At 39.9% G+C, this 26,566-nt stretch overlaps 1 protein-coding gene across 6 annotated transcripts in view; it reads left to right on the top strand.

Annotated features, from left to right (window-relative positions):
* The window catches only part of vwa8 (von Willebrand factor A domain containing 8), a 63,220-nt gene that overhangs the window by 15,853 nt on the left and 20,801 nt on the right, over positions 1-26,566 (top strand). For 5 of the 6 annotated variants that reach the window (XR_008572474.1, XM_054787617.1, XM_054787613.1 and 2 more), the window contains exons 16-39: positions 362-439; positions 541-656; positions 727-824; positions 1,230-1,336; positions 1,768-1,839; positions 4,198-4,274; positions 5,909-5,984; positions 6,053-6,188; positions 6,257-6,376; positions 6,439-6,644; positions 7,620-7,771; positions 9,618-9,726; positions 9,818-9,956; positions 11,969-12,156; positions 12,853-12,972; positions 13,101-13,165; positions 13,471-13,596; positions 14,222-14,334; positions 16,003-16,154; positions 16,232-16,430; positions 16,504-16,585; positions 17,004-17,208; positions 24,734-24,842; positions 25,382-25,538. Coding sequence is in view for 5 of the 6 variants with exons in the window: in XM_054787617.1 (XP_054643592.1) it covers positions 362-439; positions 541-656; positions 727-824; positions 1,230-1,336; positions 1,768-1,839; positions 4,198-4,274; positions 5,909-5,984; positions 6,053-6,188; positions 6,257-6,376; positions 6,439-6,644; positions 7,620-7,771; positions 9,618-9,726; positions 9,818-9,956; positions 11,969-12,156; positions 12,853-12,972; positions 13,101-13,165; positions 13,471-13,596; positions 14,222-14,334; positions 16,003-16,154; positions 16,232-16,430; positions 16,504-16,585; positions 17,004-17,208; positions 24,734-24,842; positions 25,382-25,538 (3,002 nt within the window). In the remaining variant the exon portion in view is untranslated. The remainder of the gene's footprint in view (positions 1-361; positions 440-540; positions 657-726; positions 825-1,229; positions 1,337-1,767; positions 1,840-4,197; positions 4,275-5,908; positions 5,985-6,052; positions 6,189-6,256; positions 6,377-6,438; positions 6,645-7,619; positions 7,772-9,617; positions 9,727-9,817; positions 9,957-11,968; positions 12,157-12,852; positions 12,973-13,100; positions 13,166-13,470; positions 13,597-14,221; positions 14,335-16,002; positions 16,155-16,231; positions 16,431-16,503; positions 16,586-17,003; positions 17,209-24,733; positions 24,843-25,381; positions 25,539-26,566) is intronic. The other variant, XM_054787618.1, reaches the window with a different exon arrangement.

The raw sequence follows: 26,566 nt of genomic DNA on the forward strand, positions 1-26,566 counted from the left end.
TATATATAAAATATATATAAATTTAACTTTAATTTGTGCACACCTGGAAGTAAGAGACCCAAAGGTGGATTAGACAAACTGTACCTGTAGATTTAACCTAACCAAATATGACATCACTACTATTAACAAAATATAACAGTAACAAAAAAACATACAAGCAAACATACATCCCAAAAATAGCAGCGGTTCAGAAGTCCAAACTGTGACTCTAAGTGGTTTACTAGCCGCCAAAAGCACCCCTACTGTACATTCTTGGTCAATTCAAAGATTTGCAGTTAGTTACTTCATTAAAGAGGTTGATTAAAGCTGCTTGTAGCTGCTATCCAAACACACTTGCTATTGTTTTTGTTTCACTTTGCAGTCTCCCAATGTCCCAAAAGAAGCCGCCGAGCAGCTACTGCACCTCACACACACACTGCGGCAGACAAATGACTCCACGGTAAGTGTGTGTGTAGGTGTGCGCGTGTGTGTGTGTCTATGTAAGCTCTAAACCATTTGCTTACAGTATGATGTAACTTAGGCATTTTTGTGTATATCCAGGCACAGTCACTGGCCTCCTCCCTCTCCACCAGACAGTTGTTGAGGATATGTCGCCGGCTCTCTCGCTATCCCGAGGAGTGCATCGCCCACGCCGTCAATAAGGCTTGCCTGTCAAGGTATACATTTTGTGCATTTTGTTGTTGTGTTCCTCATTAAAGTCGTGTTGTTTTTTGGGGTTTATTTTAGGTTCCTGCCCAGCGTGGCTCGTGCGTCTTTGCAGAAAAGCCTCACCAACTGCTCCATAGAAGAGACTCATGATGCTGAAAGCACACGTGACTTGACATGTATGTCCCAGTCGCTTACAATCATGGCCAAAAATATTGGCAAAAAAATACTGGCAATATTTCAAAGATGCCAATGCAATAACATTGGTATGTTTGGCATGCCAATATTGAAAGATTTAATCATATTTAGAAGAAAAAAATGGTTTCAGCCAATATCTAGAAATCTTGAGTAACCGCTTTCTAAGATGTGGCTACAGGAAGTGAAACCTCAACTGTCAAACACAATCTGTACCTCTTGTCCCTGAAATAATGAGATAATGGGAAATAGAACTGTTGCAAACCTTTATTAACTGCACAGGCAATTTTAAAGTAACATTTTAACATTCCTAATGTCATGAAGGTGTAAAAATAAGTCACCTACTATTCATGTTAAAACAAATAAAGTGACTGCCTGTGTTTCTTTAGGTGTGGTCAAAGATGGGGTGCTCACAATCGGCAAAGTGTCCTCTCCTGTCTACAAGCCCAATGAGAAAATGAAGGTTCCGGATGTGCTCTTCTATGATAATCCCCAGGTAATTGACTGACTGACTGATCTTAATAACCTTTGTTATTGACCGAATAGACCCTTTTAAGACTAACTAAGACTACTGAAACACTGATGTCTGTTGCTGATGTGTGACTTCCACGGAGCCTGTAATGATGGTTCCTGTGGCCCAGATTCATCTCGCAAACGCTCTCTCTCTCTGTCCTCGTTCTGCATTATGTTCTCCGTGTTGAAGAATGAAAGTGGAGAGTGGATGTTGTTGACACAGTGTGAGGGCTCAGATGATGTCCTACTTTTTAGTGACCTGTTTTTGTTTTTTTTTTGCCTTCAGATTTGAAGCACTGTTGGAAAAAATGGGCATGAAGCAACAGACAATTCTTTATTCTTCTTTGTTGTGTGGCATTCATTTTATATATGAAGGCCCATCAACAGTACCTGTTATGATTTGTGTCTCTGCAGCACATGATGGTGATGGAGGACATGTTGAAGGACTTCCTACTAGGAGAGCACCTTCTCCTGGTGGGCAACCAGGTAACCAACCAACCTTCCTGACGATGGTTTCATATGTTTCTTATTGAAATGTTCAACATTGCAAAGTCCAACATTGCATACAGCCTTGTACATGTACTATTGTAGTACTCTGTCCTTCTATTTATGTTTACGCATCAATCCAGTAATGCCTGAGGTTCCGTACTTAACCTCTTCAAATATGTCAAAATAAAGTAGCTCCAGCTTCCTGATTTTTGTTGAAGTGCAGAAGCCGAAAACACCCTCTCTGGAGTTACGAAAGTAGTTGTGCTGTCTTGGCTGGCTGGCAAAGGGAGCCTCGCTCCATTTACTTATCAGTCTGTGTTGTGGGGTGATATGATACTGCACCATTCTAATCACCTTTGTAATTGTTTTGGTTTGACATTGGCGCACACTAATTGTTACTAATGTGCTCATGATTACTCATGAATGCAGCGACGCCTCAGGTTCTGAGCTAAACCTCTTCCAATGCACAGTTTTACCAAAATAAAATAACTCCACCTTTCTGATTGCTGTAGCAGTAGCTCCAAAAGACAAAATCACTCTCTCCAAATTTACTTTGGGTCAGTCTGTTATAGGTTTGTGTATCGCCTTTGTGTTTTTTAAAACATTCGATTTATATTATACCACACAAATCTTTACTCCAGGGGTGTCCAAACCTTTTCCACTGAGGGCCACATTCTGAAAAATGAAAGGATGCAGGGCCACTTTGATATTTTGTAATCCAACACATAGAGATATGCTAAGAAGCTATATGTATCTCAAGAAAAAATGGCATTTCAGCTTTTTAATATAGGTGAAATGCTAATTAAAATGAATTTTTTCCATAATAATGAATTTATTGTAAAATTGCAACTTTTGTTCTTCATTCGATTATGACTTTTTTTTTCTTAGTATTTCAACTTTATTCCTGTAAAATGACATCTGTTTTTTCCGTTTCTGTTTTTTTTAAATTTCCCAACTATTTCATTTCAGTTTCCCTCTTGTAATTATAACTTTATATATTTAAAAAAAAATTATTTTTTCTTTATTTCAACATTGTCACTAAAATGATATTTTCTCATAAAATTGCAACTTTTTCATTAGAAAACTATTTTTTTCTCTTAATATTTTGACTTTATCTGGTAACATTTCTGCTGTTTTCCATTTCTGCTGCTTGTTTTTTTTTCCCCACAAATATCTCAACTTTCTTCTTGTATATTTTCTTCTCCTAATATTTTTACTTTATTCCCATGCTATAAATTTTCCCCCAACTTAAATTTCCAAAAATTGCAACTCTATTCATTATTTTTTCCTCATACTATGACTTTATTCTGTGAAATTATGACTTTTTTTTCCTTGCTAGATTACAACTCTTTCCTTAAATGAATACTTTGACTTTCCCATTTTTGCTGCTGGTGTTTTTTGTTGTTGTAGTTTTCTTGTTAAATAAAATTTTTTGTCCGCAAATGGCCCCCGGGCTGCAGTTTGGACACCCCTGCTTTACTCTTACTCGTACAGCCATGGCCAAAACTGTTTGTGTTAACTAACACTTCTACCCTTGAAGCGCTGCACACAAAAGGGTGAAAATGTGTCAAAACATGCACATCTACTGTGTTGTTTGTGCTATTATTTTTCTGACAAATACACCACAGGGTAGCACTGGTATTAAACCCCACAGTGTGACCCCATACACTCATGGCCAAAAACACTGACTAATTATGCTTACTCACGAATGTAACAAGCCGCAATGTGGCCTAGTGGTTAGCATGTTGGCCACACAGCGAGGAGATGGGGAAGATCTGGGTTCGTTTGGGCATCTCTGTGTGGAGTTTGCATGTTCTCCCTGTTCTCTTCCTCAGGGACGTTTTGTCCCATCAGTTTAGTTCTAAAGGGCAGTGTGTTAAGAGGTGAAGGGATAAACTGGACAAGGCAGTCAAAATATGGCGGTCTGTGTTATTGTAATAATAACACAGAGCAGTGAGTGGGGCAAATCATTTTGTTAATGGAGCTCGTGCACATACAACGCTGAGACATTAGCGCCAGTCAGAAGGTTTTGCCGGACGTCTGGACAGACTAGCTGTGTGGGAAGCCAGTGGAAGTCCCAAAGCGGAGAGGAGCCCCTTATCAGAAGGTTTTACCATCCAAACTCCGCAACACTAAGCATTTCTCAGCATTATGTCCTTGCAGATGGAGTATACTCACCATAGGCCTTTAATAGATGGCGTGCCCCAAATAGTCGTTCATTAAATGCGTTGCTCAGATAGAAATCTGACATACCGTCTGCATTAGTCTACTATTTTTGGAAATGTGGTATTTGATTTTAATAGCCCATGTTGCAAGAACAAATGCATTTCATTTAGCTGTCATGTCTCTCCACAGGGTGTGGGTAAGAATAAAATAGTGGATCGCTTCCTGCACCTTCTGAACCGACCCAGGGAGTACTTACAACTGCACAGGTGAGTAAAAATTTGCCACACGGTGTAGTTTTTTTTTTGCATACCTTTGTCACAATAAGTTCCATTTCCTGTTCTATAGTTATAGTCACACCTCTCTCTCTCTGCCCTCTGCCTCTCTAGCCCTCAGCATTTATCTTCCCTAATACAGTCAAAACATATTTTATTCATCACCTAATGAAAATGTCCTTCATCAGAGCAAAGGCGCAACACGCCCATAAGTATAAAGGGGAAGCATTCTGAGAAGTCCTTATTGAATCCCATTTTAATCTAACACGATTGCATTTCTAGACTATGATGTCAGGCTTACTTTTCCGCAGATCAATGTGTTGTTTCCCATGAAATCAGCCCCGACTGTTTGGTGGAGCTCAAATCAAAGACCTTGTATCAATGGTGGCACTAATAAGAAGACACTGTTCCACATGCCAATCACAATTTTCAAAGTAAAGTAGATTTAGTCTTATGTTGATGCATCCACGTGACGCCACAACCAATTTCCCACCTTTTGTGGTTGATTTACATGTGTAGTTGAGGTCAAAGTCTTGTGAAAGTCGAATTTTGGAAGCTTAATATGGTGCTGACCCGGTTAGTCCACTGTAACAACTAATATTAGATCAAGGCGAGGAGGGGCGGCAGGAAGATGTGTGTGCATGTGTGTGCGCTTTGGGGAGCTTGGTGACTCTCAAAGTCTTCAGAGATGTGGCTCAGAAAAAGCAAATCATCCCTCCAGGAAGCAAATTAGGACGGGTCCCGGGGTCAAGATGAGCGGGGTCATCAGGGAGGTGGGTGTGGTTGTTATTTTGGAAAATTGGCTAGGAGTAATGGTGGTTGGGCTTTGTATTTAATATAATTTAATATAATGTCATGTTTGTATTTTACTGCTTTAGTTGCAGTATTTAGTCTTTGGCTAGCCTATCAGGACGGCAGTAATTGCACACTCTCTTCCTTGCAAAGGCGCCGCAAAATATGTCAGATTGCAAGGGCATCTCTCAGGTTTGGAAGCAATTTCTATGGTTCTTGTCACACTTTTCATGAATGGTCGGCGTCACAAAAAACACACACACAAAGGAAAATCTGAACACACTTCTTGAGTTCCTTCTTCAGCAAATTCATAGCTGCATTAAGTGCCATTTCCTGTTCCATGGTTATCATCACACTTCCTCTTTTGCCATGACTGGTACCCCTGTGTGTCAGTGTCACAAAGAACACACACACAAAACAGAAATGAAATTCCCACTTGTGGAGTTCCTAACAAAGTTCATTTGTAGCAGCAGTATGTTTCTTTTCCTGTTCTATGGTTATCATCACACACCGTCACTTGCACCCTTCTATGTCGACATCACAAAAAAGCCACAAAAAAACACACTTGTGGCGTTTGTTCCTTTAGATGCTTACTCAGCTGACGTCTTATGTGATTTGCTGACATCTCACGTGATGATGGTTTTGTTTGACTTTTGAAGCATCTTTTACTAATAAAAAATCATTCAACTCTAAATTGTACCACTTTTGAGGTGTTTGACAATAATGCAGGGATGCAGTTACACTGTATCCAACTATTTATCATATGTAATCTCCAGTAACCTTTCCCAATGAATGACATTGTATTTAAAATGTATCTATTTTTCTGGTCCATGCAGAGATACAACTGTACAGACGCTGACCTTGCAGCCTTCAGTCCGAGACGGCATCATCACATATGAGGACTCACCTCTGGTCCGTTGTTGTTTTTTTTAAAGTGCTTTGATGGACATTACAGTCATTGAAAAATTTGCATGGTGCAGGTAAAAGCGGTGAAGATGGGACACATACTGGTAATCGACGAGGCTGATAAAGCCCCCACCAACGTCACCTGCATCCTCAAAACCCTGGTGGAGAGCGGAGAGATGATCCTTGCAGACGGACGCAGAATCATCTCAGGTAAACACAAAAGAACACAAGCCCCATGCTAGCTTTAATTAAACGCTGTATCACTGTATCATCCGTAGATCCACTTGAAGCCAAGCGGAGGCCCAAGACCATCGTCATGCACCCTGACTTCAGAATGATTGTGCTGGCTAACAGACCAGGCTTCCCCTTCCTGGGCAATGACTTCTTTGGCGCTCTGGGTAGGCACATGTCATTGCCATACATTGTAAGACACTTCAGATCATTTTTTGCATATCTTAAGGTGACATCTTCAGCTGCCATGCCGTGGACAACCCAAAGCCCCGGGCCGAGCTGGCCATGTTGAAGCAGTACGGCCCGAACGTTCCCGATGCCACCCTGGAGAAACTGGTGGCGGCCTTCGGAGAGCTCAGGTCCATGGCCGACCAAGGCACCATCGCCTACCCGTACTCCACCCGAGAGGTTGTCAACATTGTCAAGCATCTCCAGGTAGAAAGTCTCTCTACCGCTATTGTGTGAACGGATTTCATAAGCTTTTGTCTCAGACAGTTTGTGCTTAATAATTCATAAGGATTTCTTGGGCTAAATGCTGCGAGGCTGGAAGCTTAAATAATGTAGGAGGGTGTCCTCATGTCAATGTTAATTCACTTTACACATTTGCTGATTGGTCACTAGATTAGAACCTCTGAGCTAAAATCCTTTTTGAGGGCCACTGGTCAGAAACGATTTTTAGCGACTGTGCGGCGTATGTTTGTAGGCTACCCTTTTTCTATTGCCTACGTGGTTTATTTTATACAATACCTTGTTTTTTATTGCCTATGTGGCATACTTTTACATAGCACCTTGTTTTCTATTGCCATTGTGGCTTCCTTTAATAGACTACTTGTTTACTTTTAACTATGTAGCTTGTATTTATAGTGTACCTGTTTTTCTATGTGGCTTACTTAGTGTGTTTATTAATGCTTGTGTGGCACATTGTTTATTTTTGTGCCAATGTACCATTCCCTAGGCTGGAAGTTGAATTATCTTGTAGCTGTACAGCATGTACATAAAGCTTTGAAACATGTCTTTTTTTTCTTACATTAAAAGTCATGTGCCTTCTGTCTCCTTGTGCTCTGGCGGCTTAAATAATGCACATTATTTCTGCGAGCGAGACCTCGGAAAGCACCAGAAGAACAGGGGTGAGAGAAGGTGTGGGGAAGAATCAATATTTCAGTACAAAATGGACTAGCCCTTTTTCTGATTTCCCCACTGGCCTCACTCCTGTGTCATAATTCACCTACATTTGTGTCTGAAGATGCCTAATAATTGGGCAGCATTAATTACCATTTTACAATTTGTTCATAATGGCACCTTTTATGGATGGCCTCCAGTCAGTGCGGCTCCAGTCAATCTTTGTGTTGCTTTGTCAGCTCTTGGGCATTATGGATGGGCTTTCATCCCCTTCTTTTCCGACCTCACCAGAATTTCCCCGGCGAGGGTCTGGCTAACGTGGTGCGGAACGTCTTTGACTTTGACTCGTACAGCAAGGACACGCGCGACGTCCTGATTGAAGCACTGCACAAGCACGGAATCCCTATTGGGGCCAAACCCAGCTCCGTCCAACTGGCCAACGAGTAAGGCATCATCTTCAGGAGTGTGCTCACTGACCACATTAGGTACACATGCCAGATCCAATACAAGAGGGTGTGATGCAACTATAACCACAAAACCATTTGTTTAATTCATACATTGATGAACATTATATTAACATTATTAATGCGAGATCGACAGACAGATTTGGTAGGCGTCTGCAGTGATGCGGACTCTGCATTGGCCCATTGTGGTGAAGAGGGAGTTGAGCCGAAAGGCTAAGCTCTCAATTTGCCCGTTGATCTATGTACCTACACTCACCTATGGTCATGAACTTTGGGTAGTGGCCGAAAGGACAAGAAAGTGGATACAAGCGGACGAAATTAGTTTTCTTCGTACGGTGGCTGGGCTTTTCCTTAGAGAAAAGGTGAGAAGCACTGCCTCCAGGAGAAACTGCATAGAACCGCTGCTCTTTTGGATTGGGAGGAGCCAGATGAGGTGGCTCGGGCATCTGGTCAGGATGCCTCCTGGACACCTCCCTGAGGAGGTGACCATGTTGAGAGACCATGTCTCTCAACTAGCCTGGGAATGCCGGGGAGAGGGAAGTCTGGGCTTCCCTGCTTAGGCTGCTGCCCCCGCAACCCTACCTCGGATTAACGGTAGAAGATGGATGGATAGATGAACGGATGAACGTTATCTTTTTTTTAGGCAAGAATACTGATGCAACTCTTGTATTGGATTTAATTAGGGGTACCTAATGTTGTGACCGATGCGCCCTTTATGACAAGTTGCATTATATAAAATGTTACCACACTAGAGCCTGGCGGTTTACAGTTAAAACCTTAATACATATGCACATTACAATACATATGCCATTCAATGTACTGTAAATGTAATGTATAGGCATGACTTAATTAAAAAAATATTACTTTACTGGATAATTCATATTATCTGTAGAATTAACTGGAATCACCAAATTAATTTTTTTTTGTGAAATTGGATCGTACCTAACAAATATTAAATAATTATTAATACTTACATGTAATATTTTAACCCACTGTGATGCCTGACTGTAGAACTGCAGCAAAACCTTTGATTTTTTTTTTTTTTTACATTTTGCGTGTTTTTATAATGCTTTTTCCATCATATAAAACGTGTAGATTTATGATTTGAACAGTTGCTGCTGTTGACTCATTTCAAATAGGACTAAACGTCTGTGAGGCTTCTATAAAGTCTATGAATGAAACACGCTCTTAAATTCACTTAAATTGACTCAGAATGTACAATTTGGACTGTTAAATAAAGGAAAATATTTGTTTCTTCAGTGTCCTGTGGTTTTATTCTATAACATTCGTCAGAGACAAGTATTTTCCTGCATCAATTATGTCATGTACTATTAAAAAGTTGTTACACATTATATATTTTTCCCTAGTCTATTTTACAATACAACACAAAGCAAAGATAACCCTGGGTAATGTCATTTATTCAATGTAATAATGTAGGTGGCAGAGGTGTCCAAACTTTTTCCACTGAGGACCTCATACTGAAAAAGAGTGCGGGGAGCCACTTTGATATTTTTATATACCTGTATATATTTTTTATTATGTGAAGAGAAAAAAACAGCCACACTTTGAAGAGCCCTGGTTTGAATCTAGAGGTGATCAAACACTTGTACCTACTAAAGTTTTTTAGATTTAGGTTGATTTTATTCACATAAATGCTAAGCAAATATTTACATTTCCAAAATTTTACATGAAAAAGCACTTCTTAAATTCCAATCCATTTGTACCCATAAATAATGTAGGTCTATTTCCATCGCTAGCTGCAGTTTGTCTTCTGGCGGATGGTTCCAGTCTAGCAGTGTCACAATTTGACCTGTGACCTCCATAGGTTGCCCTTGCCAGAAGCCATGATGACATCATACTGGACCGTCAGTCAAGGCGTCAACGCTCGGCGCAAAATGCTGTGTCCATCCGAGACACACCGCATAGATGTCAAGGTAAAGGTCTTTTTCCTTTCGACCTAAATCTATAATAAAACTGCCAAAAAAGTAATGGGACTCTCTAACTAACCCTGTCTTAACTTCCCAGGGCCCTGCGTACCTGCGTGTTCAGGCCTATCCTTGCCAAAGGCAGGAGAGCCGGGCATTGAGTTTCAGCGAGGAAAAAGTCCACTGGCAGATTCCCATGAATGAAGTGAACATCATCTCTGACGTCGCCACCAAAGATGGTAAGGATGGTTTCTTTGATCATGTTCCCTAAAGGGACTGTATACACAAAATTACATGTTTTTCAACCAAATTATATAAGACCACTACTACCGGCTAGCATATCTTACCAACAGTGGGTTAAAAGAACAGATTGAACAAAAAAAATTGCCGACCAGTCCAGGGTGTACCTCGCCTCTCGCCCGAAGTCAGATGGGATAGGCTCCAGCATACCCCCGCTACCCTAATTAGGATAAGCGGCACAGAAAATGGATGGATGAATAGTTCGGATTTTTTTATGTGAAGTTGTATGACATCCCCATCAGCATTCTAGTCCATTAACAGTGCCATACCCCCCCCACTTGGTCTCCTAAGTCCAGTTCTGGTCAGATTTCTGTGATGAAGAACGTAGATCCGCTTAGTTGCTGGGGACAATTAAGTAAAGTGTTTGGCTTCTCAAAACAATATGCTTTCAAAAGATTAATACATTCGCATCACAAAATTGCCTTCTCAAAAAAAAATCAGACCTCATAAAACACTTGGCGTTATATTTGTCTCCCGCGCACTGTCGCCTGTTGATTCGACTTTCTGACATCTTTGTTTACACATGTTGCCTGGCTCTCACTGCCTCTCTGGCGGCAGCTACCTAGCTCGCTTTTGTCCCACAGGTGAGCTACAACTGGCTGTCACGTTCATGGGGGTAAATGCTGACTTACACTAGTTGTGTGTCTAAGTTGTTCAACATGAACACGTAGTGTGTCCAGCTTTAAGATAGTGACGCTATCACAGGGGTCTTCAACAGGTAACTCGTATGTTAGCGGTAGCTTGTTAGCTGCTGTTGTGTAGTTCACCAAAGAATATTTGCTTTACCTCTTAGTATTTTTATAAGTGTATTTATAAGTACTATTCAAACATGATGCCCGTATTTAATGACAAATGAGCAGTGGAGATGTGCTTTGTAAATGAAGTACAATTTAAATGTTGCCAGTCACATAAAACACAAATAGTAGTTTTAATAACGCTGATAGTTGGATGCACCTGTGCTCTTATAACCTTGGACTCTGAATTTATACTGTTTATACAGGACAGATTTCTATAACAAAAATATTTAAATTATTTTATTTGGTTAATTGTGTTATTTTGTACTAAAAATATATTATTGAACAATTAATTTTCCATGTATTCGTATTACTCTAAACAGGCATCAAATTAAATACAGGTTTGTGTCAAATTGTACAAAATTTTGTACTTTTGTACTTACTAAGTCACATAGTAGTCACATTTAATTAGACATTCATAGTAGTCAGTTTAAGAGCTCTCAGTAACTTTGCCATTAAATTAACAGTTTCTCAGTGTTCTCTGTTCATGCTCTGCTGGTTGTTGACAAAAGTTAAATAATAAATAAGTCATAAAAATTGTTAATTGTCATAAGAAAAAAAATTGCAGATGCAGCAGCGGCACCACACAGCAGCGGCAGGCCGCCCTCCCATGCAGACCACCACCTCAGCTTCAAAAATGCCTAGGGGAAAGCCTTATATATTGTATATATTTTCCAAATATCCATCCTTTGGGCTAGTACATGTTTTGTCGCAATGGCAAAATTATTTCGAGCCCTCAATATTTGTGAACGTATGGACAATATTTAGAATTTTGTGTTTCCTTATGTTGCAAATAAATACATAAAATACAGTATGTCATGTCACCCTGCCATTAACTGATGTGTGCTTCCATCATTTGTCGTTCATTGCCACTCTGATTCATGCCTCTGACTGACTTCCTCTTCCTCATGGCTGTTTTTAGACGTCTCGTGTGCTAAAATCAAGGCACAGGATGGGACTTCTCAGAAACTAAGCTCTGTGTGGTCGTCATTACGTGGTTGCTGTTTTAGACACTCATATTTTCCCATAAAACGTCTGGAAAAGTCCCCTTCTGTGTCTTTTGCTAGTTTACTTGAAAAATGCCAGGAGGAGCCACGCCAGTAAGAGTTGCTCATAGAGGATTTGTCTAATTCACTTGCACCTTTTTTGCTTTGCAGACATGTTGTACGTGGCCACATGTAACCCCGTGACCCTTTACTCCATGAGGGAGCGTGGGGAGACTATCCATTGCGTGGAACTTTACAACATTTTCCCCAGAACAGTCAGCGGTGTGTGGCAGCCCTTTGTCACAGTCGCCCCCCTTGGGAGTCCTTTGGAGGGGCAGGTGGTGCTGCACGAGGAACAGGTTGGTTGAGTGGTCGAGTTTCTTGCCGCCGTAATTTTAGGATAACATCTCTCATGAGTGTGAGACAAAAGGATCGCATGTTAGCTGTGGGACAGGGGGGGTATGGGTTACTAAAAGTATCATAGTGATGGATCATATTATGTCTGGCCAGAAATGAAGAGGTTCATAGAAAGTAATGCTCATTCGCAGGCCACACCATTAGCAGGAACTTTTGGTAGTCATGTAATTGCAGCGCCCCCATGTGGTTGCGAAGCATACTTTGTTGAAAGAGTTCAATATTACAGTACAAAAGTGATGACACGCTTCACATTTCAGGAAGCATTTTTATCAAAATATATCTTCTGACGGGACCGTACTGTACCATACTGTAGAACGTAATCATGGATATACTAGAGCGTAGTCCGTGTACATGAGGAGTGGCAGTTAGACATCTTGCACTCCTCTACCTTCTTCCCTTTTATCAATTTAACAATTTATCAATTATTCCCGAATTGCAGTGAATGAGAAAAAACGGCCTATAGAAAATACTTTTGCTGAATCGTGAATGTGCGTGGATCCACTGTACTGTATATTTAATTACACATTTTAGTTGCATTTAAAATATGACATGACTGTACTTTCTGGAATAACAGGATATCTAAATGTCTGGAAAAAGTCCCGTGTTCACTTTTCATTTTCATGTCTTGTTTGAATCAGAGTAACACGGTGCTCCATGTGGACATGGCGACGGGCGCCGTGCGGAGGCTCACGTTGTCTCCACACAGCGAGCAGACCCCCAGCAAAACTTCCAATTGGTGGAGCAGCAAGGAACCACAGGTCCGAGGCCACCATGTCAACACAAATGATTAGAAATTATTATTATTAGCCTGATGTGCTCTCAATATAAATTTGACATGGAGCGTGTTAACCTGATGTCATGCATCACTTGAAAATGTCTTTTGCAGGGTGAGTACAAGATGTGTTGCGACTTTGCCCACAAGAACTGGCTGCTCTTCTACAAGGAAGACGGGTAAGGTGCCAATAAAACTGCACTTTTCACCACAGAACATCGATTTCATCAGATACTACGGTGGCCGACAGTTGTAAACATCGTCCAAACGTCCAAATTCTACAAACACAGAAATATTCCAAAACCAAAAACACACAAACACTAGAAGACGATTGCAACACGAAAATACTGCAATCACAAACGCTGCAGGATCAAAAACGGAGCATTTCTGTGTTTAGAGCGTTTGGATGCTGTTGCACATGTGCGCTTTTTGGCCACTGTAAGACACACATGACCTTGGTGTTTGCATCATTTTGCGACTAAAGCAACCAGCTGGAGGTGCTAGATGTGCTGGAGGGTCAGGTCCACACCATCTCACTGCCAATCAACCTTAAATCCGTCTTCTTGGTGGCGGAGGATCGCTGGCTACTGCTGGAGAGCAACACTGACAAGTATGTGACAAATTAGCTTGTAAATCATTGCAGTATCTAATTTGATGGTATTTAAATGGTTCCTATTGGTGTTCTTCTGTATTATTTAAAGTGCATGTTGAACACTCAAAAGCACACACTGGAGACTTGAGTCATTTAACTGAATTATTGGCGAGATGCAGCAATTTGTCCTTAATTGTACAGCACAAAGTTATCCACGGAAATATAACAATTTGACTGCACTACAGCATATTTTTGGTGAGCGAATCATTGGTAGGCTACAATGTTGGTGGAATATAATGTTGTTCTACCTGAATTTGCATTGTACAAATACCAATAAGACGCCAGTAGACAGCACTTCTGACCACAAACAAAAACAACTCAAGGGTAGTTCTCATAATCGCAGTCTTAATTATAATTCTTTTGCCATTGCCTAATTGCATCTAATTGCAAGTCAATGTCATGTAAATATAGCCATCGGACTGAGTTATTGGTGGAATACAGTACAGCCTTTTTCTCACAAAATATATAAGTTGTTCAAGGAAAATTAGGTTGTAAGGATGGCAGTCATGCTTGTAATTAATCCCCAAAAGTGGTCAATTGCACAAAAAAGCAAATGCTGTGCCACCGGCTCACTTCCTTTAAGCAGGAAGTACCTGCTGACCAAGCCTATGCACATGGCGGCTGAGGATTCTGGAGTGTGTCAGCTTCACAGCATCAGTGAGGACGCCGTCAGCCCGGGGCACGGGACCAGCTCAGGTACATTTTTAACATCTGCGACTGTAATTGAAGGTTAACGAGGCTTTTAATGTTCTCTCCTGACACCCTCTGCTGTCTCCTTAGTGCACACATGATGTCAAGGTCATTAATAAAAGCAGCCAGAAGACAAATAGACTTAGGTAGCGCATATGTCTTGCCTTGACAAGACCTCTTAGCGAGACAAAGTGAACCCGGCGCATCTGAGGATCTGTGCCATTTCTCACTGTTGCCGGGAACAAAATGTCACAGTGTGCATCTAGAATATGTCCATAAAGCCTATAACTCACTGTCATGTTGGAAATGGTATACCGGGCATACAGTCAATATATCATGGTGTGCACATGACTGTAAATGATATTTGTGGCGCCCCCTTATGGATGATGGTCAAAATGCTAGTAAGATATGCTAGCAGGGGTGCCCAAACTTTTTCCAGCTAGGGTCACGTACTGAAAAATGAAATAATGCAAGGGCCACTTTGATATTTTGTAAGGCGACACGTGTAGATATTATAAGAAGTTGTATATATTTTAAGAAAAAAAGTGGATCTCAGCTTTATACTACAGCTATACTGCAAGTGAAAAAGCATATTATTAGTCTGAACTTCTTTTTGCTGTTTTTTTTTTATTTTCCAAATATTGAAACTTTTTTCATAAATAATCTCTGTAAATTTTCTTTTTGTAATATGACTTTATTCCCATATAACTTTTTCCCCAACCTAATTCACTAAAAAGTACAACTCTATTTTTGTTTTGTGTTTCTCATATTATGATGTTTAAAAAAAAAAAACATTTTTCAACTCTATGCTACTAAAATTACACTATTTCTCCAATTTTTCTTTCAATGTTTTAACTTTACTCTTTTAAAATTACAGATGTTTGTTCCATGTCTACTGTTTTTATTTTAATTTTACAACAATTTCAACTTTCTTTTTGTAATTTTCTTCTTGTAATTACAACTTTATTCCCATTATATTTTGACTTTATTCTCGTAACATAACTTTTTACGCAACCTAATTTTAGGAAAACTTCAGTCTTCGTTTGTTATTTTGTTTCTCATAATATTACACTGTTGATTCTTTTCCCCTTTAATATTTCAACTTTATGCTACTCGAGTGACTAATAAAGTGACTAGTAATATTCTGACGTTATTTTCGTATGACTCTTTCTTGTTAGATTACAACTTTTTTTCTTAATATTGTGAGTCTGACTTTAAAATTACTGCTTATACTGATTTTCTATTTTTGCTGCTGCTTTTGTTTTTTTAGTTTTCTTGTTAAATTATATATTTAGAATGTGCCAGGGCCCGCAAATGGCCCCCAGGACGCATTTTGAACACCCGTGTAATAGAGATATCTTCAAAAGTTTTATAATCATTTGACAAATTGTCAGTGAGGGTGACTTCACGTTCCTCTGCAGAGACTTTTTGCTCGATGGCAGCTATGTGCGGACCATGATTTGGGATCAGGGCCCCACTAAAAAATAAAAATATACATATACTTTATATGTTATGAGGAAAAAATGTGAAATGTTGAATGTTAGTACTGTAGATAGGAAGCTATCACACTCATACACATAACACAAATGAAACACAATGAAATGAAATGTTTGCAGTTTTATATGTGCTATTTAACAGTTTAGCATACGTATGTTTCTCTCATCGCCGTGTCAGATGGTGCATGCATTCCCCAGATGATGTCATGTGACCAACTTCCCAACGAAAACCTCAGTGCTGCCCTCAGCCAAAAGATCATCTCACCAAATCGCATCATGACCGACACCGGCTCCTTCGCCCGAGTCATTGTGGGCTTCCCAGACCTCATGGTGAGGAAAAAAAACAAGACGTTCAAAGGTAGCATCTTTAAGAGTAATTCATTGAAAATTTGTAATGTCCTGTCCAGTCTCCAAATGAGGTGTACAGCTTTAAGAGGACCGTTGACCTGTCAGAGATGAAGAGCAGCGGCGCTCACACGTTCCTCCGAGGTGGCCTCCGGACTACGTCCGCCAAGAGAAGCAATTGCGTGAGTCTGCTCTCAGCCAATCAGGTGGTCCGAGCTCTTCCGCCGAGCAAGGTGCCCCTGAAGGAGGTCTACCCCAAAGGTTAGCAATTACATAACAAACTCTTTATGCATGCCAACGACTTTGATGCGACAACTTCCTGTTTCTCCATCAGATGTCACCCCTCCCATGACTTCAGGCTACCTAGAAGTGACTGATCTGAACTCGAAAAAAGTCAAATATATTCCTGTTCCAAGGTAAAGTATGCTGCAGACAAGTCACCCTTCAAACAACTATTGATACCTAGTGGTCAGAAGCAGAACAGCGAGTCATGCAAAAAAAAGTCCCACTGTTTTGCCATACTGTGTGAGGTTAACCATTGACAGATAGACCCACAGCATTATAACTTCCATCAGTATTTCTTTTTCTCAGCAGCCCACCAAAAAGCCTTTAAGTTCTTTGAAGGCTTGCTTTAAATTAGCAGCATTTTACTCACATGTGGAACAGAGAGGTATTTGGAAAATTAATTGACAGTAATATTTCTTTATCCTTCAGCCCACATAGGCAGCTGGCTAAGTAGATACATAGATTTACTGATAAAGCCAACAGAATTGTAAAACTAAGATGTTTGTTATCCAAGCAGCTGACATCCTTCTCCATTGCTGCAACTATCAGGTCCATGTCTGTGTCGCCTTACACCAGCTGGTTGTCCAAGGTGTCTGAAACCGACATGCTGATAGCACCACTCAGCTCAGGCGGCGTAGTCACCGTGGACATGGGGGGCTACGTCCGTCTCTGGGAGACTGGGCTGGCTACACTGCAGCGATCGCTGATGGAGTGGAGGAATATGATTGGCTCTGAGGATGGCAGGCCTGTACAGGTAACTACAGTACCTGACAAAAGCAAGTGCAGTCGTCACTTCGTGTTTCGAACATCGCTCCCTCATTCTATTGTGGTTTTTCACAAATGAATTATTAAATTATTGCTGTTTCGTGGTTGACTAAAGCAGCAGCAGTCTCTTGTGTCCATTCAGAGATCCCGTAGCCTTTGCGTAAGAGTTGTGCAATGTGTTGGAAACAAAGAATAATAGGAATGTAAATGTGACTATAGGGGTGTTGTTTCATGTCTGCAGGGCTCCAATAATAGTAAAAGCCGTATTTAGAAAGTCATAAACAGGTTTTCTTTGCTTTGACTATAAAAATATTCCATTTATAAATATAGAATCCTACTTTGCCAAAAGTGACTTATCGTAGTAGGGTCGTGAGCCAATTAACTGCAATAAACAAGGGCCGACTGTATTTTATTACAGTGTATCTTCTCAAAGGACAATACTATAGAAATTGACATAATTTAGTCAGTGTACAGCTTGTATGGCAGTGTAGATTTACTATCTACTGAAAATGAGTCAACACACAGCCGTTGTTGTCTAAATAAATAGCTGGCAACACAATAATTGTATTTTGCATACAGTCAGGGTAGTGTGCATGAGTGTTGCTGGCATTGGAGAGCTACGGTTCGCTGAGAGGAAACAACATGAACTGTGACATTTTAAAGAATTGCATGATCTCTTCCCTTTCCCCTCGGGAACTGGGCTGCATGTCAGTTTTCCAACATAAGGAACCCAAACACACCTCCAAGATGACAAGTGCCTTGCTGAGGAAGCTGATGGTCAAGGTGATAGAGTGGCCAAGTATGTCTCCTCCAGACCTAAACGCCTTTGAGCACCTGTGGGGCATCCTCGGGTGAAAGGAAGGAAGGTGGAGGAGTGCAAGGTGTCAAATATCCACCACCTCCACCAGTTATGTCATCATGAAGGAGTGGAAGAGAGTTCCAGTAGCAATCTGTGCAGCTCTGGTGAATTCCAGACCCAAGAGGATTAAGGCAGTGCCAGATAAACACAATGGTGCTTACGCTAAATAGTCACACCAATGACACAATTGGGACATGTTCGCTGTGAGGTGTACTCACTTGTGTTCTATTTAGACAATGTTGACAGTAAATGTATACTGCTGTGCAAGCTGAACACTGACTACTCTAAAGTATATCCAAGTTTACTTTCCATTGTATTGTCCCTTGCCTGCTGAAATGTGAGGAGTGCACTGTTTTGGGTGATACTGAACATTCCCTGCACTTTCACTCACCACCACTGGGTGTCAGTGCTACTTAGACAATTTCAGTCACCTTTGAGTAGAACTCACAGTCAGACTATCTACTGGAAACATTCCTGATTTTATGCAAGCTGGAACGTTTCCACCACCCCCACACCCGAACTTTACAAGCCGGTCGGAGTGAATGAATGGAAGGTCTTTGTGGTGATGATGCAATAGGTTGACCCTCGCTATATGCTGTAGAAGAGGACACTTTTAGAGCGGCACACTGAGGCGGCTTTGTGAAGGTGCCCACATTGGGCAGGACAGCCATACTTCAGATGATGTCGACTTCCACATGCTCGCAGCTATGCCATCTGAACATCTATCTGTGCGCAAGACTCTGATGAGGGTGACTGCTTAGAACAGATTTTCATCATCGTGGTTATAGTTCTGTGACTGTAAGGCATTTTATGCTAAATTTATATACAGCAATTTGAATCCGTACTTGTGATTATTTTTTTAACCCTAATTGTGCACAATTGCACAAAGCGTAGGACTCTTAAGACTGTGTTAAATTACATTTTGTGATTTTGGATTGCGAAATGTATCAACCAATGTGGAATTATGGCATTTTAAAGTTTGTATTGACAGGTTAATGTTGTGTACTTGCTCTATGTACAGCATATTACATTTAAGTGTAACGACCAGCAGAGGGTACAGTTCATTCACACCAACTCGTTTGTTGCCTAAATGGGCTGCAGAACAATTAAAAAATAGGTTATAAGCAGTGACAGACAAGCTAATTAAAATAATAATAACAATATGTGCAGTGTAACCTCTTGATCTCCACCCAGGTGATGGTAATGGTTTAATTTTATTTTGAACGTGCATAGATGTTACAGTGGAATACATCATATGTTCCAATTCACAGGTCCACATATTATTTAATCTTCTTTCCATTTCACATCAATTACTAATACATTTGTTTATGCACTTCCTGTTTTCAACATGTACCATTTACCAATTTTGAAATAGAAACACCATAAGAAAAATGATGAGGCAGTAGCACAGTGTGTTACAATAGGAGTTAAGGGTTGTGCCATATTGATAACTTATGTAACATTGATAATAAATATTAATAAATATTTCATAATTGCATGGGATGCTCCGATCCATCGGCCACCGATCAGTATCGACCGATTTCTGTGAAAAAGCATGTGATTGGCATATGCCGATAAATGCCTTTCAACACCGACCACAAAAGCCGATCACCTCTGGCTCGTATTATTGCAGCATGCAGCCTGTAGCGAGCCACCCCCGCCCACTTTCCTTCACACTACGCAGGCGTGCCAAACTGAAAACAAACATGTCTGCCATGAACTTACCTGCTGAGTGATATAAATTTTTCACCTTGCAAAACATGCCACAAAAAATATCTCGCCAGGGTAGCACGTTAAAAGTCTCTAATTTAATATGGCATTTGAAGAACAAACTGCCGTAGGTGCAAAAAGCCTTTATTATTGTCCGTTCTCCTTGTGTCTGACCAAAGTCACAAATACATGTGCGAGCAATGGCTAGTTTCGGTTATGCCGACGTGACCCAGCCAATGGGTCGTGGGACGTGTACTGTGTTCCGCTGTTCCACAGCAAGAACCAGCAGGCCGGAATTACTTTATTTCAGTTGACTTGCGCATCTGAATGTGAAGAATTTATCTTGCAGCCTCAGGTCCTGGAGCCAGTATTATAATAATAATGCATTATTATTTATTATATTTTATTATTAAAATATGAATACTTTATAATGCAAAAAATCAGTTTTACTGTGTAAGACTAGATATTTACTATTAGTCTTCTTTATTTTTAAATGGTATTTATTTATATAATCCTTGTATTTCTACTTGCAATAACAATAGTCAACTATGGAAGACACATTTATTATGTCATATTAAATGATTATTAATCATTCATTTCCCCAGTAATCTATTAAAAACATATCCATAAAAACTCCCCTCCACATCAAGGTGAAATGAGGCAAAGCGCCCTGCAGGTAAACTAAAAGTAATAAACCACAAAGACACACCTGCAGCACACACAGACAGAACCTCTCTCTGGCCCAGATTCCTCAGCAGTCTTTGATGGGGGTCCACTGCTGCTCAGACAGAAACCTGCTGTGCTGGCTGTTAGCTGTGGACCAACAACATCCACAGTAGCTCTACTGTATGTGAACATACAGCCTCTGTACATGCTGAAAAATATACTTCACACCACTCCGTTTACATCCCTCACCTCCATACCACACTACCCACTCGCACATCGCACACTACTATCAAGAATGTTATGTTTTTGGGACATGCTTCACACTTTTCGACATTGAAGCAAAAAAAAAAAACCCAAAAAACCAAACCCTGATAGAAAATAATCTGATCCAGAGTCAAACTGGATCAGTTTCATGCTTAGATCATTCATGTGAGGTTATAAAACATTTTAAAATGTACCTGCATTGTTTTTTGATGACTCAGTTAAAAAAGCCTGTTTGTCAACTCCTATATTTTGTCATTGTAGTTTTCTTAAAAGTTTAAATATTGTCTCGTGGACCCAATATCATGCGTCGTCTGATCACGTGACCCCTACAGTTAAGGTATATGTGGGTTTTTAATATATTGCAGACTTTGCCCCAATTTTTAATATTTCCAAAATTTTGCAGGACAAATTTGGACATTGGAAATTGGAAATTTAACGCGATCCCACTCATGCATTAGATTTTCTCTCTTTAAAAATTCACACAAGTGTAAAAAGAAGTAAGAGTTCATCCTTTGATCCTGGGCTGAACTGAGGTCTCGCAAAATTTGCCGAAGTCTCGCACAATATCCTGACATCACTTGTGATCTGATCTCCCTAGTTCTTTTTGCAACTTCTGAAAGAATGTTCCCATTAATCTTGGCCTATTTCATTTTTGACAACCTTTGAAATAGCACTGTACTTTTGCATTGTACATAGAGTATTCTGTATAGCTTTATCTGACATGTTGCTCCATGACATCATCAGTAAAGCAGCAGCTGTCAGCACGTATGATGTCACTTAAATGAGCACACAGGACGTCTTTTGTTCAGCTGGGTGTCAACTGTCAGCAGGTATTCTGTAGCTGCATTCATTAGTCCACTTTCATGTGTCTAGTCTCTCATCCATCGTGGTTTTGTTTACACCTGTAGGTCACATGTATGTAATTGGCCACCTGGGCTCCTTTAAGCTTTCTTGACCTATAATGTTAAAACTCGCAGTTTTCATACGTGCAGACAGTTGTTCCTGAAAAAAAAATGTGCTGCATTTCACACAGTTGTGCAAGTTAAATGCTTAAAGTATAACAGGGCTTTTTTAAAATCATTTTTTTATTGTTAATGATGTGACTACATGGGAAAGTGGAAAGAAAAACGCAATCCCAATGTTGTAATAGCGTCACGGAGCAAACTGCTCAGTCAGCATGGAGTTTATTGTAAACAACAGCAGGTGTAATATGCATCCTCTTTCACACCAAGATCAACATTTTAAAGCGAGGGTGCAGATACGGTATGTAAAGTTGCTGGATGCTGACAACTCATGATACTTAAAATGCAGTTACTGCCATCTCGTGGAATTAATTTGAAAGGTTGCCTACAGCCACAGCTGTTAATGCCAATGCCTAATTAGAGAACCTGGTGGTTGTTTTTGAACAGCACGCACCCAGCGACTATAGGAGACTTGACAGTTAATTGAATAGAGGCGTTAATTGGAGTATTCATGGTATTATGTTATTATTGTTTTATTTGTTTTATATAAAATCTTTAACATAACTAACTAGTACATGTGTTACATCAGAATCTCCATTCTCGTGGCAAAGAGAGTAATGTGACCTTGCATGCCATATGTACTGTACTGGGGACTGTATGTCCTGTCCCTAGTGACGTATACATCCCTTAAACCCAAAAGCAGAGCATTAGTCACCCCTTTTTCCTGCCAGTAAACCCACTGATCCCCCTCTTGCCTAGCAGGAACCTCCCCCATAGCCTCACTGAGACTTGACAGATGAGACAGGTGGACCGGTGCACATCTCATGTGCTGTCAGGGAAATGCATGAGCGCGTGTCTATCAGGTGATGGTAAAAACTCAGTCGGCCTTCTGCAAAGCATTCCTGTGTATTGAGGCAGGCATGTGTGCAGCAAAGCTCATGTTCCTGTGATGTCATGCATGACTCTCACACACTATACATATGCTTGGACATGAAGAAGTCAGATCACATGATGGATTTGAGACAGCTCTATGGCAACCTCCTAGATGTTAAAATAGTAAACGCAACCAGAACAAAACACTAGGTAGGCTAAATATGAAAATGACCTCCAGTTTCCTTACAAATTGCAAACTGACCGCACAAACAAAGTCTCACAAACCTGGCCTTGTGCCTGGTGTCCAAGACTCCCGCTCTCCCAGTAGTGTCTAATAACCCTACAGTAATCCCTCATATATGGTCGTTAATTGATTTCAGACCTGACTGTGATAAGTGAATTTCCATGAAGTAGGATTCCTTATTTATAAGTGAAATATTTTTGTAGTTAGAGCATGGAAAAACTGTTTATGACCTTCTAAATACATTTTTTTAACATTATTAGAGCTCTCTAGACATGAAATAACACCCCTATAGTCACCTTTACACTCATACTCCTTTTAATCAGAGAAAATAAGCCATTTAAGACCTAAATAAAACTTGAGCTTGTGTGTTTTGCACTAAATGTGTTCTAAATGTGTGCCTGTTATTCCGGCGATCACGTCTAGTGCTTGTATGTTTCACCAATAATTACTGATGCCTAGTGACCAGTGTACAATACTACATATCACAATTTCATTGTGTCCTCTTAATGCCTTATATTTGTATTTTTGTTAATGTCGCCATTATTTTGCTTCAAATCTTTAAAAAATTATTTATATATTTTTTTTATAAAATACATAATATTTTTTTCAATATGCATATTTTTGGACTAATAATAGCCTGTATTCAACCACGAAACATTTTTTTTTGTTGTTTGTTTGGTTTTTTTTGTCCTCTCCAGCCAATGGGGCAGATAGTATTGTTGATATAAATGCCCTAACATGCCAAACAGATTTGCTCTGCCAGGGAAATGTGTAAGATACTCTTCCCCTGTTATATAGATTTTTATTTGACTGTATTTGATGTTTTGTTGTTACGCAAATTTGGAGCGGGAGGGGATAGAAAAGAAAAGAAAAGAAAACAGAGGGGGTAGTGCAGGGACAATTCAAAGAGATAAGAACAACAGCAACAATTGCAACGACAATAACAAAACAACAAACAATCCGCTACATCAGCAAAATGTCTATGACGGCTATAAAGAGGTTTTATTTTTGAAAAACTGTGATTGCATGAAGCTGCAAATTTCAAATCGTGTTGTGGCCAGGGATTACTGTATGGCATTTCCCCCGACCTACGAAACAATTCTAATGACACAAAAGATAGGGAAAAAAAAATTTAAATGTAAAATTTAACCCACAAATGATAGCAAATGAATATATCATAATAAACAAGTTTACCTTTTACATTACATTTTCCATGAACGAAAGAGTATCTGCTGACTTACAGGACACAATCATTGGATCCCTTTAGCCCAATTACAAACAAATTGTCATTAGCCAGTCCCGCTTTCTATCTGGTGTTCTTTGCAACTTCGCCGCATAAATACACAAAAATACGGTGAGGGAGTCGACGTGAACACACAAGTAAATCTACACATATACACATTAGTAATTGAATTAAGTCACTGCACTGTGTTAAATATTAACTACAGCTTCGCCACTGCACAATTCAGTCTACTGTCATGTATGCCGGATTGACCCTGCAATCTAGGCTAAATATAGCAACCTCTGCTGAAGCAGCGTCTGTGTTGAGCTGTACCGAGCGTCAGTTATAGGCGCGGCTAATTGATTAGGTAGGAGATAAGGAGGGACTGCTGCTCACGTCAAGATAAGCCTGTCGTGAGGAGACCAGCAAAAATTCATCACAGTCGAGATAAAGCCCTTGTAGAGTAGTATTCATTTTGAAATGGTCTGTCTCTACCTCTTCAGCCATAAAAGTACACACATGGTTAAGTGTCAATCAAAATACATAGATCCACAGTTGATTAAAAAAATATATTTAAAAAAATTAAGAGAGATGACCAGTGGGCTATATTGTTGTCATTGACAAGTATGCCTTTCTAGGTATCTTTGTATAGGAAACTGTTGTATTATTTGTTTTTTGGGGTAATCAGTGTGGCATCTCCTGTTCCCTTTTCAGATTACTATTAAGAGGGACAGTGGTTTGGACGTCAGTGCCCCGAAACACGGCAAGGTGGACCCCAAAAATGCTCCTCACGTGGGCGGCAACCAATGGGCGGGTGGCACAGGTGACAAGCGTCGCACACAAACAGCATGCAGTGAATTTAAACATGAAGTTATCGCTTCTTGTTTAATTTCCACGTCCATTGTTAATCATTGTATAATATACAGTGGTGTGAAAAGTGTTTGCCCCTTCCTGACTTCTTATTTTTTTGCATGTTTGTCACATTTAAATGTTTCGGATCATCAAACTAATTTAAATATTAGTCAATTACAACACAACTGAACACAAAATACAGTTTTTAAATGAAACTTTTTATTATTAACTTGATTTTGACCGATCTTGCAAGGCACACAGAATATTGTGTTCTATGGCTATATAAGCATGGAACCTACCAAAATAACAACATGCAAAAGATCCATGCCGAGCTCTTATCAAATGCATTTTTTCACCTCTTTTTGCCTCTCGTGCAAAAACATGTAGAAGACGTATAAATACATTATTGGGGTTTATAATATCGCTCGGGTTTATAAAAACGTATAAACGTTTGCAATGACCGCTGTTAAAACATTGGTTCTGTTGCTTCTGTTTTGTGCAATGTACTAGGTGGCAGAGACACAGCTGGGCTGGGCGGCAGAGGGGGCCCTTATCGCCTTGATGCAGGACACAAGGTGTACCAGGTTTCTCAGGCAGAAAAGGATGCCGTCCCAGAGGAGGTCCGCCAAGCCGCACGAGAAATGGCAAGGAAAGCCTTCAAAGAGAGGTGGGCAGATGAAATACTATAAATGCTGTAATTCTAACCAGGCCGTATATTTACCTAAAACACACAGAGGACGGGGCGATAACTAGAAAGGCCATTATTTCCTCAATGTGAAGAGGACTCATTATATATGACAATCATTTTTTCAAACTTTAACAATAATTTGGAGTGCATGAGAATGTCTAAATGAAAACAAAGCTCTCTTTGACCACATGGTAATTCACAAACATATAATATGTAAGTACAACATAGCAGCAACAGAGCCAATGTTGTCCAGTCGTCCTTCGCTACATCGCAGTTCAAACATCGCTTCCTCGCTCTATCGCAGTTTTTCATTAGTTAATTAATAAATGATTGCTGTTTTGTGGTTGACTACTGCCTATTATTAGTCACAACATATGCATTATTATGCAAATGTATGCCCTAATTAAGCATTTTCATGCATAAAAATGGCTAAATGCACTAAAATACTGAACAGTATAAGCCATAGTATAAATCACAAGTTGTGGTGTTACAACCTGTGAATAAAGTATTATACGTTGGTCACAAGGTGTCAGTAATTGTTCGGTGAGACCTCCACCTAAAAAACACCAGACTTGAACAATCGACTTGTATTGCAGACTTAAATGATCTCATAACAGGCACAATAATAATGACATAATAATTATAATCATAATAATAACACAGGTTACTGTTGCGGCCATAGCCCATAACAAGCGAGAACTTAACTCTGAACCACTAACGTCACTTCTTATCCGCTATTGATTCTGCTCCCCTACAAAGTAAACGGTCTTAAATAGCTTATTTTCTCTGATAATATCTACTATATCATGTGACTATATGGGTGTTATTTCATGTCTACATGGCTCTAATAATGTTAAAACACATATTTAGAAGATCGTAAACAGGTTTTCTATGCCATAACTACGAAAATGTTCCATTTATAAAAATAGGAATCCTACTTTGTGGAAATTCACTCATCGCGGCCGAGTCTGGAACCAGTCAACCATGATAAACAAGGTATACTGTAA

Source organism: Dunckerocampus dactyliophorus, chromosome 9 (assembly GCF_027744805.1).
Source record: "Dunckerocampus dactyliophorus isolate RoL2022-P2 chromosome 9, RoL_Ddac_1.1, whole genome shotgun sequence".
Lineage (NCBI taxonomy): Eukaryota > Metazoa > Chordata > Actinopteri > Syngnathiformes > Syngnathidae > Dunckerocampus > Dunckerocampus dactyliophorus.